Below are 15,763 nucleotides of genomic sequence, written 5' to 3'. Positions count from 1 at the left end.
GGTGATTCTATTTTGATTTAATAAAAATAACGCGTAATATAGCACACATGTAACTTTCAAATTATCTTTCACCTTTCACCTATGACCCCACTGTGACTGAAAAAAATGTCTGCCTCTATTTATCTCAGCGTGAGGACTTTGTGCCATCTATCGCCTTCAATTTTACATCCATTACGACAGTATACGGTATTCCATTTAATCGTAATCATATACGTATCATTTGAATTTGTATGAACGAATATTTTTATGTATTGAAATCAGAAGAAATACTGGACCCTACCATGTTGTTGTGTTGTACAGTTAGCTTCCTAGCTAGTTAGCCAAGAGTAGGGCACGGTGACGGAAAAATCTCCCTTGTGTGACCTTAATTTAATAAGAACGTAATAATGTATAGGTTGGAATATAAACTTGCTACACCACAGGGCGTCGTATAATAATCGAGTGTGTTAATTATTTCGGCTTGACGTTACATTCCATAAGTAAGCTCGTCAAAAACGTTTATGACATTAACGCAATAAGCATTGCATATGTCACAAGTTTACAAATAATGTAGCTAAGGTGCCCGAAAGACGTCATGCATCCATAACATTCAGTGTAACTCATTGTAGACCGAGATGACAGCAAGTGGGCAGTTATGAAGGTTGTGGTGATGATCGTGATAAGATGATTTTCTTTTACATTCAGTCCAGTTTGCAGAGGCTGCCAGTAATAAGATGGCCGGGTCTCCCCCAGTGTGTACCTTCTTGTCGTTTTTTCTGCAAAGGAGCATCACTCAAGAATGAGGATGCGTCTTATGTTGCTGAGACTCTTTCCCACTACAGGGACAGACCCTGGGATTACATGGAGAGTGAAGGTATGCATAGAAAAATCAAATGTCTTTGTTAGTCTGTATATTTGGTTTTGCAATATATTCCTCTTCCTACAGAGTACATCGAGAGGTATGGAACCAATCCAGTGTGGGAAGGCTACAGGAGGAACCACAAAGGAGGCATTCCTCCACAGAAGACACGCAAGACCTGCATTGTAAAATTTTTATTCCAATCCATTTAACATTGTTTCCATGCATCACATCTGTCATTTAAAGTAACTTTAATACTGTTTGTTTCTGTAGCGAGGAGACAAAATATGTGGCAACCCCTGTCCAATTTGTCGGGATCCAAACATCATTATCCACCATCAGGTGGGTTAGCATCTCACTTACTCTACATTAAGCACGCATACACCATTTAGCTACAATGCATTGCAGTATTTTCTTATATAGTTCTATACTTCATCAAGGTCCAGGAGTCTATGGGTTTGTATTCTAACCATTTTGCTTCTGTAAAGAAAACTTTGTTAGCAATTGGTAGAAAATGTAAATTAAAAAAAAAAAAAACACTCTCAAGAACAAAGCTAGTCAAGGACCACAGCAAAGAAAAACAAGTTTCATAAAAGGAATTCATCATAACATGTAGGCGTCAGCCACCAAAGCATTTCACCATAGTCATGACTAAAGCCCAAATTACACAAATAATTGTAATAGAGGTATAAAAAAAAAATCTGTCTATAGTTATGGTTGCTAGTTAATTTTCAAGATTATGATTTTACATAAAAAAATAAATAAATAAATCACATGATCTTACAAAATACAATTCATGTTAAAGGTTAAACTGGTGGTTCCCATCCTGTCCTCTTCTATAAAAAAAAAAAAAAAAATGAAGAGATTTGTGTATTAGAACTTTCTGTTTTAGTTTTACTCTTTCCTCTCCCATTTATCATCTCATCACCCCTCACATTATATATAAAGTATTTAAAATTAGAAAACTGAAGATACTACATGCACAACATTGCTTCTCTTCTGGGTGCCAGCTGGTAAACGGTAAACTACAGCAAACCAAAAAAGATTAACATTCTGGCACACACCAAGATACTAGGATTGACAAAGAAAAAGGAACAAACTCTGCATTTCACATGTTGCTTGATCAAAGTTGCTCTGTGCTTAATTGCCATCAGGTGTGCCTTTAAATGATCAGGAATTGATAAGCAGAGAATTCAACAGGTTCACGTACTCCAGTACAAATGTACTTAAAAAATGAATGAATAACAGGAATAGCGGTTTTAAAATAAAAAAAATAGAAGTATTAGAGTTCCATCATCATGAGATAATGAGATGCAATTGATGCTAGACTTCAAAATCTGGCAATCCCATCTCTAAAATGACAGAAAATTAGTGGGCCCAGAATGCATACATTAGATACCATAAATATAGAAGACAAAGTGCATTAATTGCATCTTAATATTATACAGTGCCTATCATAAGTATTCACCCCCTTGGATGTTTTCCCCTTTTATTGCATTCATAAATCAATCATGGTCAAAACAATTTGGCTTTTTTTAACACAAAAATTTATTGGAAAAAACTCTTTAATGTCAAAGTGAAAACAGACTTCTACAAAGTAATGTCAATGAAATAAAAATATATAAAGAAATATGATTGTTTGCATAATTATTCACCCCCTTTTTAATTTAATGGTCTAATTCAATAGAGGTCCATGAAATTGTTGCCAACAGTCTCACAATTAGTGAAATGAAGATCACCTGTGTGATCTGAGTGGTGTGGGTGTGTTTCAAGTGATTGAGGTATAAAACACCTTTGTCTGAAGGGTCCAGAGACTGGTTGATCAGTATTCCTGGCTACCACTACACCATGAAGACAGAAGAACACTCCAAGCAACTCAGGGAAAGGGTTATTGAGAAGTACAATTCAGGGGATGGATACAGAAAAATTTCCAAGGCATTGAACATCCCCCGGAGTTCAGTGAAATCAATCATCAAGAAGTGGAAGGAATATGGCACTTTTGTGAATCTGCCTAGATCAGGCTGCCCTCGTAAACTGAGTGACCGTGCAAGTAGGAGACTAGTGAGAGAAGCCACCAAGACCCCCACGACTACTCTGAAGGAGTTACAAACTTCAGCTGCTGAGATGGGAGAGACTGTGCATATAGCAACTGCTGCCCGGGTTCTTCACCGGTCAAAGCTTTATGGGAGATTGGCAATGAGAAAGCCACTGTTGAAGAGAAGTCATATTAGATCTCGACTACAGTTTGCCAAAAAGCATGTGGAAGACTCCATGATCAAGTGGAAGAAGATTCTTTGGTCTGATGAGATCAAACTTGAACTTTTTGGCCATCAGACAAGACGTTATGTTTGGCGGAAACCAAACACTGCACATTACCAAAAACACACCATCCCCACTGTGAAGCATGGTGGTGGCAGCATCATGCTGTGGGGATGTTTCTCAGCAGCCGGACCTGGAAGGCTTGTAAAGATAGAGGGCAGAATGAATGCTGCAAAATACACCGAAATCCTGGGGGACAATCCTCTTCAGTCTGCAAGAGAACTACGGCTTGGGAGAAGATTTATTTTCCAGCAAGACAATGATCCAAAGCATACTGCAAAAGCTACACAGGAATGATTAAGAAAGAACCAGGTAAATGTTCTGGAGTGGCCGAGTCAAAGCCCAGACCTCAGTCCTATAGAGAATTTGTGGCTGGACTTGAAAAGGGCTGTTCATGCCCGATACCCGCGCAACCTGACAGAGCTTGAGCAGTTTTGCAAAGAAGAATGGAGCAAAATTGCAGTGGGCAGATGTACAAGACTGATTGAGACTTATCCACTTATCCACACAGACTCACTGCTGTGATTGCAGCCAAAGGTGCATCTACGAAATACTGACTTGAAGGGGGTGAATAATTATGCAAACAATTATTTTCATTGATATAATTTTCTTTCATTAACATTACTTTGTAGAAATCTGTTTCCACTTTGACATTAAAGAGTTTTTTCCAATAAATTTTTGCGTTAAAAAAGCCAAATTTTATTGACCATGATTGATTTATGAAAGCAATAAAAGTGTAAAACATCCAAGGGGGTGAATACTTACGATAGGCACTGTACATATCAAAAACTAAGCAAAAAGTAGAAAAAATATATATTTGATGAAAGAGGACTCTGTGCTGTTCATGCCTATACAACAGCAGTATGTATGGACGAGGAAAAATGAAGCATACACTGAAAAGTGTGCCCTGTCTTAACTGAAGCATGGCAATAACTAGGTGATACTGTAGGGCTATTTTGGTGCTGAAAATCAGCTGCATCTAAAGGGGAAGGTAGATTCATTCAAATATTTGGAAATTCTTGGAGAAAACATCATGCCTTCCATAAAAATCAATTGAACTGTTTTCAATCAATTGAAATGTTAGTCAACTGGAACCTGTTGTCCTTATATAGACTGATATTTGTCAGGAATGCTACCAGAGCTGAAGTCTGACTATCCATAACCTTAACACAAGATTCAGTGAGAAATGTGCTTTTATCAGTACAAAAGACACTTGTTGTGAAGGGGTGCCAGTACTTTTGACCATGCAGTTTTCATTACCTGCAGTATTTTGGTGGTATTTTGTGTTGAATTTGGGGAGACCAATTGTTGCTTTAGTTGTGTGAAGTTCTTGAAATGATCCTGGTTTGGTTATTTTATCAAAAAACCTCCAAAAGTGTGTGACTTTTACTAGAAAACCAACAGTTCCAGAGGGGTGCCAATACTTTCGCCATGACTGTAAATACTGTATATTTTAATGTCTCCACAGGGATGTTTGTTCTGGACTCCATCCCACAGTTCCACAAAAGATAAGCTCGTACATACTGCGTAGTAAAATAAAAAATGTCTCAATAGATAAAATTTGATGCAATGAATGCCTCAACAATACATGGCTTCCATGTAACAGTTTACTCACACTCACTCTGGTACAATGGCAACATATTATACAATCGCCATGGCGAATATCATACATTACAACCCCCATTGCCAACATCCTACATTACCTGTTAGTGTTGAGAATCTTATTGGACATAGGCAGGAATAAATGTTTATAAAGGGTTCAGCCTACTCTGGGGTAACCTGGATCAGACACTATTTTCTTTTAGAGTCTGCTCATAGATTGTTTGGAGGGTTGAATATATTTTTAACCCCCATAATCTTCATAGCAGCCTGTACCAGACAAGCAATCTGTGATTCAAACCATATAAACAAGTTACCATACAAAGCTGTTATCCCATATCTTATAATACTCTCTGAAAACTGAACAATAAACTCTTTAGTTACCTTTCAGAAGAGACCAGGATCACATGTGGACAAGAATTAGTGATCATTGTTAAAAGGGGATTGCTCATTAAATCGGTTTAATGAGAAAACCCTTGTCTTAAGACAACTGTAAATGCTAGAAGAGAGTTCCATAATGATAAGTTTGATGGCAGAAATATTTGTTCTCAATAAAAATCTTATTATTTAGCTATTTTTCTGGAATTGAATGATCAAATTGGGGCAACAAAATCACAATTAGCATCAGCACACTGAAACTGAATGTGCATACCTTTTTCTTGCAACATGATGCAGTGCAACTAATTGCCTCATTTCCTCTCTTATGGTATGTTTACATAAATATATCTTCTCTTGTAGAATGTGAAATTGTTGGAGCAGTTCATTAGTCCTCATACTGGCACGGTGTACGATCCCACTCGAACTGGTAAGAAGGCAACATGTCATCAAAGTGAGCACATGTAATCCAGTTTATTACCAGGCTGCTCATGTGATGGTGTGCTGTCTCCAGGTGTGTGTATGAAACAGCAGAAGAAGCTAAATGATGCAATCAACACAGCACAAGATCACGGTATGTAACACAAACCAAGATTTTATATGAAATGAGGGATGTACAACCCTGATAATGAAAAGAAACAAAAGCTGGGACACTAAAAAATAATGTGATAATGAGTTAATCCTTTTTGATATATACTCAATTGAAAACAGTACAAGGAGTGGATGTTTTGCCCAACTAATTTCAGTGATTTTTGTAATTACATGTGTATTCTTAATTTCATGCCAGCAACATGTTTCAAACAAAGGTAGGATTAGGGGCAACAAAACACTAGGAAAGTTGTGGAATGCTCAAAAAACAGCTGTTTGGAACGTTCCACTGGTAAACAGGTTCATTAATAACAGGTGGCAGTATCATGATTGGGCTCAGTCGTTCGCAAGCAAGGTTGGGGTGAGGTTCACCACTTTGTGAAACATGATTGTATAAATCAGTGATTTGCAACTGGTGGGGGCCTTTGGGCAAAACAAAAATGTTAAGAAAAAAAATCCTGTGCTTTCATTTCAAAGAGGATTTTTTTTTTGGCAACAAAGTGCTGTCTTTTTTCCTCGATTTGGCTTGTCATTGAGGGGTGATGGTGGGTCCCGAAGCCAGGCCAGTTAAGAACCACTGGTGTAAAGGATATTACTACCTGGGCTTGCGAACACTTTCTACAACAGTTATCAGTAGTTAATTTGTGAATTATTGCATTCTATTGTTTTTTATGCTTTCCCAACTTTTTAAAAATCAGGATTGTACTATAGGCTGCCCCTTTGAGATCCTTTTTATCATAACCCTAATATTTAAGTATACCTTACTTCAAGGTAATAAAAATAATCCTGTATTGACTTTTAGCCCAACTATTAAGCCCGATGTTAGGAAACTAAAATGTTTTAGTTTCTAAAAAGTATTTCAGGACTAAGGCTGTATAAAATAACAATTAAGTACTCACATCTCCAAATAGTTCACAACTGACTCAGGTTAGATGGAGCCACACGACTTGAGTTGAGAGGAAAAAAAACTGAAACTGACCTGGGAGATTTGAAAAATCCCAGCAATCACAGTTGCCTGTTTAGAATTTTTAAGACCTCAGCAGACATTAAGGTAAAAGAGGAGTAATTGGTATTGATTAGCAATACTTGACCCCTGCTGGTATGTTATTATTATTTTGTGCAAAGAGCCAATAAAATATTACTGATCAATTTCAGGATGATTTTTTTTTTTTGCTTTATGGTATTGCTTCTATATATATATATATATATAGCACACTATTTTAACATTTATTAAGCATATATAAATAAAAAATTATAAGGCAGACTAAATTTTAGTCTCTCATCAGAGTGGATTAACCGTTGGTACACTACTGAAATTCTTACAGGCTGAGTAGCAGCCTGTTGAGGTAGATTTCAGTTCAAGTGAAGTCTTCCCACATCAAACTGAATGGATTTCTTTGTTAAAGGTGTTAAAACTTCTCATCAGATCATGAAAGCGACTCACCCCTCACACTAACACTCTGTGTCCTCTTTCAGGCTTACTTCCTTCCCAGATTCTATATGTGGAATTTTCAGGAGAGGATTTCTCCAATTCCCATGATGCTGTGGGGTCTACACTACGTCCCCAGTCCTTAACCTATGGTGACACCTGGTATAAATGGTACAGTGAAATAATGCCTGCTGAAAATGAAGTGGCTATAGTCAAGAAGAAATACAAGGCTTACTTAAAATGATGGAAACTACACACCCAGTCCTGTACATTGCAATGATTTTGCTGTCATTAATGCAATAACTATAGCTGTGTAGTCTTTGATTTGCCAAACATATGTACACCTTTTTGAGAAAATGTGAATTTCCACCGTTTTATTGTACTACAGGTATGCAAATAAAAACTGCAAAATGAAACTCATGATGAAAAATGTATTTTATTGTTGAGTTTTATTAGATATTTACCACAGATGATTATTTAAGACATTTTACCTCCCTCTACTCTATATTTATAGAAATTAATAGTTATTTTGAGACATGCTGACCGGTCCAGATGGAGTGTAGGTAGCATATGATTGAGGAATAGAGTGTAGCACGGTCATGTGTCCTGACAGCCACTGTGAGATCATGCATTGACCTTGTTGACCATAGTCTCTCCCAGGGCTTCCAGCACCTCGCGCTTGTAATCGTCAAAGTCTCCATCGATCTGGTTGACTGTACAGTCTTCTACTACCCACAGCTGGCACTGAGTCTCTGTGATGAGCCGTGCATCATGACTCACAATGATCACAGCTGGACAAGAAAGGAAAGAACATTAATAGTGCTGACCCAACCAGTGCACTGGTGTTTTAAAGATGTAGTGGCGAGCTCCAGCTATTGATTAACCATTGTAATGCAGTCTTAGCTGTTCAATGTGTCGCCAGGCTTTAGTCACTGACAATGTGCATTGTATGTCTCTGAACAACCTCATCAAAAAAATTTTCAAATTTATCTTGTTACAGACACAACTATCAGTGAATTGATTATGGAGGCTCATTTCCACCAAGAAAATAAAAAACATGAAATATTGGGAATGGTGAAAATAGACTGCTTACAGAACTCTGGAATTTATGACATACCAAGTCAAAAATACAAGAGAGTATGTTAAAATAAACCATCTGTCATTTACCTCAATTTCAATCATCAAGATACACAAGATACATCAAGATACACAGATAATAGCATAATAACAGCCCATTTTTGGAAGGTAGCATGTCTATTCCTGGAGGCAGAGAGAGACCAGAGTCTGCTCATTCTCGTCAGAGAATAATCATAATTAGGGTGCTCCTCAACATTGTCCTCAGTCTAAGACACATTCTCCTCTCTGTCACTTTTATAGTTATAATGCTGTGACAAAATCTCCAAAGATCTTTAACCTTTGCTTGGAGGTTCAGAAGGCTGCTGTGCAAGCTCTTATATGTTTCCCCCCATTTACCCTCCTCCACAGCATGGGAAATATCAAAGTTCTCAAAGGAATTATGTCCTAAGAATTATCAGGGATTCTTGGCACTAAAACAGGTATGGTTATGTCAGATTAAGGCCCAAAAGCATAGGGAAGTTTTTTGAAGATTAGAAAATTGCTCGCAATGGTGACAACATATCAGCCAAAACAAATGTGTTAAATGTTCATATTTCTTTTTATGTTTTATACAGCTAAAACAGCTTGGGGTCAAATCGACCTCAAAGAGCACTGTACTCCTGTTTAACATGTGTACAGGACATTGAAAATATACTATCATGTTACTGGGTGATGAGCAGTTGGCATCTTGCCACCAGTGTATGTGAGTGCAGGCTCATGCTGCAAAGTCAGTAACTCCAACAAGGCGTGCGTGTACACACACACACACACACACACACACACACACACACACACACACACACACACACACACACACACACACACACACACACACACACACACACACACACACACACACACACACACACACACACACACACACACACACACACACACACACAGTGAGCATACCAAACCGGTCTTCTTACCTCCTTTGTATTCATTGACAGCTTCTGATAAGGCATCAATTGACTCAATGTCCAAATTGTTGGTGGGTTCATCCTATGAGAGAAAAAGAAGTAAATTAGTCAGTGAATTAGTTCTGGCAGTACAAAAGGGTGGATAAAAGGCTCAGTGCCCCTACCAAAATTAGCACATCAGGATGGCGACAGGCCAGTTCAGCAAACACTACTCTGGCCTTCTGACCACCTATTAAAGATAAAATCCAAACACAATGTTAGAAAAGGTCTCCTTCATGTACACAGTAATTTAATGGTTCAGTTTAATACCGGACAGCTTGGAGATCTGAATGGTGTGGGCATGGCTCTCCAGGCCAAATCGTCCCAGGCACTTCCTGCCGTCCTGGTAGGGAAGGTTGAAGTTCCTCATCAGGTACTCTGTGGCCGTCTCCTCCATGTTTAACTGTTCAGCATACTGCTGGTTGAAGAAACCCACTTTCTGTAGACAGACAAAACACCTAAGTTACAGCTTTTCTTCATGTAAACTGACCAATACTCTGGAGTTACTAAAAAGTGTTTTCCATCTAACCATGTGTTCACACTGTTAAAGATGGTCTGTACATTTCAGAAAGAAGAGAAAACAACTCAACAGGCAGCCCTGCTCATGTCTGAATGAACAATCTGTGTTGAAAGTCAATGTCTTCCTAGATTTGCTCTTTTTTTTCTCTCAATGAGACAGTTTAGGCAGATATTGGGCACTCTACCCCGAGGAAAGTTGCCAGTGCTCCACTGTGAACGTACATCATCCATGCTAGCTGTGGCTTTCCGGATTACGAGAGTTCAGTTGACCAACAACCAGTCCTCATTTTTTGCCCATTATGTATATTCAAATAAAATAAAATAATGAAATAAGTAACAGGGACACTGCACCATAAATGTATTGGACCATGATTTTTTTTGTTTAGGCAGATGCAGACACAGTTTCACACTGTATACATAAAGAAATTACAGGCAGATGTAGATAGACAGTAGCTTGAATAAAATAGTAAGTGATAGAGGTGAAGCCATTGGATTTGAAAAGGTTCAATTCCTAGAACACTGCTTCACTGTCACCTGATGGACAATTCTGCAGAAAGCCTCTCTTGGTCCACCTCTTTGACAACCTTTCTGTTTTCCAAATTGCCATTCATACAGCCTATTTCTACCTTCTCTTCCAACCCTGTTATTTTGCACTCAGTCAAAATCTGGATTCAGTTTAGAAGATCCTTCTGGGCCTATAGCGGACTGCACAAATCACAAAAAGACCATGTTTGCTTCGTCACTGATGGATGCAGCTTTTGGTACATGGTCTTGAAAGCGTGTGGTTACAGTCTGATCACTATATTGATTACAGTTTTGCCTATTTCGAGCAGTTTGTAGAGAAATGTAATATTTCCAGATCACATTTTTATTGGTACTTGCAGCTTCTCAACTTGAACTCTAACTTGGATTGTTTTCCATCATGCCCTCCTGCTTTCCTATTAGATTCAATTTTTAACTGTAAATCTGTAAATAAATGGGATATAAGCATCACTTATGATCGACTCTACACATCCCATTCGTTTTGGATTATGTACATTACTTATACTGGTAATAAGTGTATGCCTTAATAGGATGGGAGGAAGTGGTCTAGGTTCTTGTTCTGATGGAATTGTGTTGTAATATGAAAAAGAAAATAAAAAGACCTTGATCAAATAAGAAAACACAGTTACTAGTGACATTTTTGGCAAAGACATAATGTACGAATACAATTGCATATCTGCTGTGTGTCTTCATCTCACAGTTTGATATTACAAGTGCCAATGTTTTGAACGGGCTACAGCTACAGTTTTTTCTATTGAAAAGAGCTGGCAGCACATTAAAACTGTCAACAGCCCAACTTTTCCCATCAACACAGAGGTACACTGGTACAGCTACTTTTATAATTACTGTGACTTTGTTTCATGAATACTAGTTTCATCTGGCAAATACATCTTATGCTTGAAAGGCTACAGGAATTTGTCTGACAGCTACACCCCACCATTAGCTCTAAACTCTTGGGTCATGTTAAGACAATGCTAGAAACCAATGCAAGAAAAGTAAATACATATTTGGTCAGACCAGAACATTGACACTACAGACACTGTGTCCAGAGGCGTCTGGCCCTACTCATAGTTGGTCACAATAGAGAGACACTGAGTCAATCAACTAAGTTACTCACCAAGCGATGATTCTTCCTCATCTCACCTTTAGTCTAAAAAAAAAAAGAAACATTCTGTCAATTCAGCAGTACTTATATTTTTTGCAAAATATATTTTTGCATATCTTCACACTTACAGGATTTAATTTTCCAGTGAGCAGCAGCAGCAGGGTACTCTTCCCAACACCGTTGGGTCCAACTATACAAACTAGAGGAAGGAAAAGCAGTCATGTCAGAATTGAAATAAATATTGAGAACAGTGAATGATGGGGAAAGTACATCATGATGTGACGTAGGTCAGCAGCAGACTGACCACAACAACAATGGATGGAAGTTTGACAGAGAAACCAATATATGATGGAGCAGGTATCGCTTCTGAAATGGTCTTAACATTAATAATATACCATCCCTCTTGAGTGCTTCCCTTTGCATTGCAAAATCAGTAGTTCTGAAGAAAGATATACTGGTGTCAACAAGGGGGTGATTTAGTCCTGATTTGACCCCTAGTGGATATATTTTTTAAACCTCCATGGATACATTAAGTACATAGGTAAATATGTGATCAATGCCACGTGTTACAGTTGTTTGTCGCATATGCGTCAATGTTCTCAGTGTTACCCTAAAATTATAACAGAAGCAGCATACTTACTCCTGGAGTCCATGTCAATTCCAAAGTCCACATTTTTGAAGAGGGGTTTCTGACCCTCATAGCCAAAGTCAACACCTGTATAGGAGAGAAACCATGGAGTCAAAATGTTGCACAAATTTTAAGCAAGTTTCCAATTCCAAATGTTTCATTCACCACTAGTGTTATGCAAATACACTCACAAAGATCTGATGACGATATTAAACAAGCAACAGTAACTCCGGTATATTATGATTTTTCATTCCGAAAATGGCATTCATACAAATTTTATAAAATTAATTTGATTACTCTATCCACACACACACACACACACACACACACACACACACACACACACACACACACACACACACACACACACAAAATGGAATTTATTGTCAGCTAACACAATGTAGAGAGGTCTGTAAAAATTGTACCTTGCCAGATTAGAGGATGGAATGCTGCGGTTATCTGATGTGCATCGTATATAAGCATGTGCCCCATCAAGCTCAATTTCATATATGGGACAGTCAGATGTCTCCTGTACTACTAAAAGACTTTCTGTGTAGTTCTGAAAAAACAGCCGTGTGCACTGAGCTGATGCAGCAGTCTGCAAATATTCTTACTATGCAGTCCCAGTATGGGTGGTGAGAGGGGGGGTGGGTTTGGGAAGGTGAACTTGACAGTGTACTCTTTCGGCCTCTTGAGCAGCTCTGTGGCTTCCTGGCTCTCCTCCTCCTGACCTCCCTTCTTCTTGCCTTTCTGCTGCTTTCTGGTCAGGGCCTCCTTAGTTTGTTTCTCCTGAGAGGAAACATTTTTTTAAAAAATGGTGTCAGACACAAACCCAACATGAGACCAAGAGAATGTTTTTTTTCTTTAAATTCTGGTTGGTTGTTTTGGGCCCAGCTTTTAGATTCATGAAACTGTACCCTGACCAGCCATACTCACAGCCTGTTTGGTGGACTTGCCACCAGCCTTCAGCTCTTTGAGTTTCTTTTCTTGCTTGTCGTACTGTTTCTGCAGTTCCTTCTGCTTCTGCACATACATCTTCTTGAAGGTCACTTCAACAAAAGCAAAATGTAAAAAAAGCACGGTCATTTCATAATAATAATCATTGCTGTTGTAATCTTCCATTAAGTCTCTGTATTTCAGCAAAGTAATTATTGAAAGTTTACTCCATTCCAACTAAGAGAGCTACAAAAATACACCAGAAAATTGCTGGGCAAATAGCAAATTTCAAGTGCTTGTATAGCGCATTCGGAAATGGATTAAATTCCCTTTTTGTCTCATCAATCTACACAAAATACCCCATAATGACAAAGTGAAAAAGGGTTTTTAGTAATTTTTGCAAATTTATTAAAAATCAAAAACTATATATTGCATGTATATTGAGTCATGGACGAAAGTCCACTTCTCTGGAAGTGTTGGTTTTCTAGCAAAAGTTGCACACTTTTGGAGGTTTTTTGATAAAATAACCAAACCAGGATCATTTCAATAACTTAACACAACAGCAATTGATTTCCCCAAATTCAACACAAAATACCACCAAAATGTTGCGGGCAATGAAAACTGTATGGTCAAAAGTATTGGCACCCCTTCACAACAAATGTCTTTAGTACTGATAAAAGCACATTTCTCACTGCTAGAATCTTGTGTTTTTTCTGTTTGACATGCTAGCTAACATTTCCTGACAGTCTATTTCTAAGGGACAACAGACTCCAGTTGACTAACATAGATTTCTATCGAAGGTATGAGGTTTTCTCCTCGGATTTCCAAATATTTCTCCCGCACCTTTTACTGATTTACAGCGCCAGAGGAAGCAAAATAGCCCTAGAGCATCACCTGGCCATAGCCATGCTTCACTTTAAGCATGGTGCACCTTTCAGTGTATTCTTCATTCTTCATCCTCCAGACATAACCAAAAAGTTCTAGTTTTGTTCCGTTGCTCTATAGAAGTAATTGCCAAAGCTATTCTCACTCATTTATATGGTTTTGGTTCAGTATTCTGTTCTGTTCATGCCTATACAACAGCAGTATGTATGGACGAGGAATAATGAAGCATACACTGAAAAGTGTGCCCTGTCTAAAATGAAGCATGGCAGTAACTAGGTGATACTGTAGGGCTATTTTACTTCCTCTGGTACTGAAAATCAGCTGCATGTAAAGGGGAAGGTAGATTTATTCAAATATTTGGAAATCCTTGGAGGAAACATAATGCCTTCCATAGAAATCAATTGAACTGTAATGTTAGTCAACTGGAGCCTATTGTCCTTTAGAAATGGACTGATATTTGTCAGTAATGTTACCAGAGCTGAAGTCTGACTGCCCATAACCTTAAGACAAGATTCTAACAATGAGAAATGTGCTTTTATCAGTACAGACACTTGTTGTGAAGGGGTGCCAATTTGTTTGACCATGCAGTTTTCATTTCCCGTGGTATTTTGTGTTGAATTTGGGGAAACCAATTGTTGTTTTAGTTGTGTTAAGTTATGGTTATCCTGGTTTGGTTATTTTATCAAAAAACCTCCAAAAGTGTACGACTTTTGCAAGAAAACCAACACTTCCAGAGGGGTGCCAATACTTTCGTTCATGACTCTAAGTATTCACACCCAACACTCATGACACTCAAAATTCAGCTCAGGTGCATCCTGTTTCCATGGATCATCCTTGAGATGTTTCTACAACTTGAATGGAGTCCACCTGTAGTAGATTCAATTGACTGGACATGATTTGAAAAGACACAAACCTGTCTATATAAGGTCTGACTGTTGACAGTACATGTCAGAGCAGAAACCAAGCCATGAAGTCGAAGGAATTGTTTGTAGACCTCCGAGACAGGACTGCATCGAGGACAGATCTGGGGAAGGGTACAAAAAGATTTCTGCAGCATTGAAGGTCCTTAGGAGCACAGTGGTCTCCATAATTCGTACACAGAAGAAGTTTGGAACCACCAGGACTCCTCCTAGAGCTGGCCGCCTGGGCAAAATGAGCAATCGGAGGAGAAGGGCCTTGGTCAGGAAGGTGACCCAGAACCCAATGGTCACTCTGACAGAGCTCCAGCGTTCCTCTAAGGAGATGGGAGAACCTACAAGAAGGACAACCATCTCTGCAGCACTCCACCAATCAGGCCTTTATAGTAGAGTGGCCAGATGGAAGCCTCTACTCAGTAAAAGGCACATGACAGCCTGCCTAGAGTTTGCCAAAAAGCAACTAAAGGTCTCTTAGACCATGAGAAACAAGATTCTCTGGTCTGATGAAACCAAGATTAAACTCTTTGGCCTGAAAGCAAAGTGTCACGTCTGGAGGCAACCAGGCACCTCTCATCACCTGGCTAATACCATCCCTACGGTGAAGCTTGGTGGTGGCAGCATCATGCTGGGAGTAACTGGGAGACTAGTCAGGATCGAGGAAAAGATGAACGGAGCAAAGTACAGAGAAATCCTTGATGAAAATCTGCTCCAGAGTGCTCAGGACCTCAGACTGGGGCGAAGGTTTACCTTCCAACGACCTTAAGTACACAGCCAAGACAACAAAAGATTGGCTTCAGGACTAGTCTTTGAATGTCCTTGAGTGGCCCAGCCAGAGCCCAGACTTGAACCCGACTGAATCTCTGGAAAGACCTGAAAATAGCTATGCAGCAACGCTCCCCATCTAACCTGAGAGAGCTTGAGAGTATCTACAGAGAAGTATCGGAGAAATAACCCAAATTCAGGTGTGCCAAGCTTGTAGTGTCATACCCAAAAAGACTTGAGGCTGT

The 15,763-nt window shown here is 38.8% G+C and overlaps 2 protein-coding genes and 1 pseudogene across 2 annotated transcripts in view; 2 read left to right on the top strand and 1 right to left on the bottom strand.

Annotated features, from left to right (window-relative positions):
* The first annotated feature begins 78 nt into the window (after positions 1 to 78).
* mrps18b (mitochondrial ribosomal protein S18B) lies at positions 79 to 7,582 on the top strand. The gene is made up of 7 exons (XM_070985294.1): positions 79 to 186; positions 685 to 853; positions 926 to 1,023; positions 1,112 to 1,180; positions 5,495 to 5,561; positions 5,646 to 5,705; positions 7,196 to 7,582. Exons 1-7 carry the CDS (start codon positions 106 to 108, stop codon positions 7,390 to 7,392), a joined length of 741 nt encoding a protein of 246 aa, XP_070841395.1. The 5' UTR covers positions 79 to 105; the 3' UTR covers positions 7,393 to 7,582.
* abcf1 (ATP-binding cassette, sub-family F (GCN20), member 1) overlaps positions 7,566 to 15,763 on the bottom strand; it is a 51,440-nt gene continuing 43,242 nt past the window's right edge. Inside the window, exons 18-26 of the mRNA XM_070985286.1 lie at positions 12,955 to 13,067; positions 12,633 to 12,807; positions 12,031 to 12,105; positions 11,519 to 11,589; positions 11,403 to 11,435; positions 9,494 to 9,662; positions 9,349 to 9,413; positions 9,194 to 9,266; positions 7,566 to 7,939 (exon numbers count right to left, since the gene is read on the bottom strand). Coding sequence (XP_070841387.1) covers positions 7,773 to 7,939; positions 9,194 to 9,266; positions 9,349 to 9,413; positions 9,494 to 9,662; positions 11,403 to 11,435; positions 11,519 to 11,589; positions 12,031 to 12,105; positions 12,633 to 12,807; positions 12,955 to 13,067 — 941 coding nt within the window. The 3' untranslated portion in view covers positions 7,566 to 7,772. The remainder of the gene's footprint in view (positions 7,940 to 9,193; positions 9,267 to 9,348; positions 9,414 to 9,493; positions 9,663 to 11,402; positions 11,436 to 11,518; positions 11,590 to 12,030; positions 12,106 to 12,632; positions 12,808 to 12,954; positions 13,068 to 15,763) is intronic.
* LOC139346052 (uncharacterized) lies at positions 14,785 to 15,452 on the top strand (annotated as a pseudogene).

Source organism: Chaetodon trifascialis, chromosome 17 (assembly GCF_039877785.1).
Source record: "Chaetodon trifascialis isolate fChaTrf1 chromosome 17, fChaTrf1.hap1, whole genome shotgun sequence".
NCBI lineage: Eukaryota > Metazoa > Chordata > Actinopteri > Chaetodontiformes > Chaetodontidae > Chaetodon > Chaetodon trifascialis.
Note: the sequence above shows the minus strand (reverse complement) of the source record. Positions and strands in the feature narration are given on the sequence as shown.

What these genes read in the sequence shown, in the direction of transcription:
- mrps18b (XM_070985294.1), top strand. Translation starts at nt 106, where the DNA reads ATGTCTGCCTCTATTTATCTCAGCGTGAGGACTTTGTGCCATCTATCG. An exon ending in GGATTACATGGAGAGTGAAG is followed by an intron (nt 854 to 925) that starts GTATGCATAGAA and finishes CTCTTCCTACAG; the next exon opens with AGTACATCGAGAGGTATGGA. An exon ending in AGACACGCAAGACCTGCATT is followed by an intron (nt 1,024 to 1,111) that starts GTAAAATTTTTA and finishes TTGTTTCTGTAG; the next exon opens with CGAGGAGACAAAATATGTGG.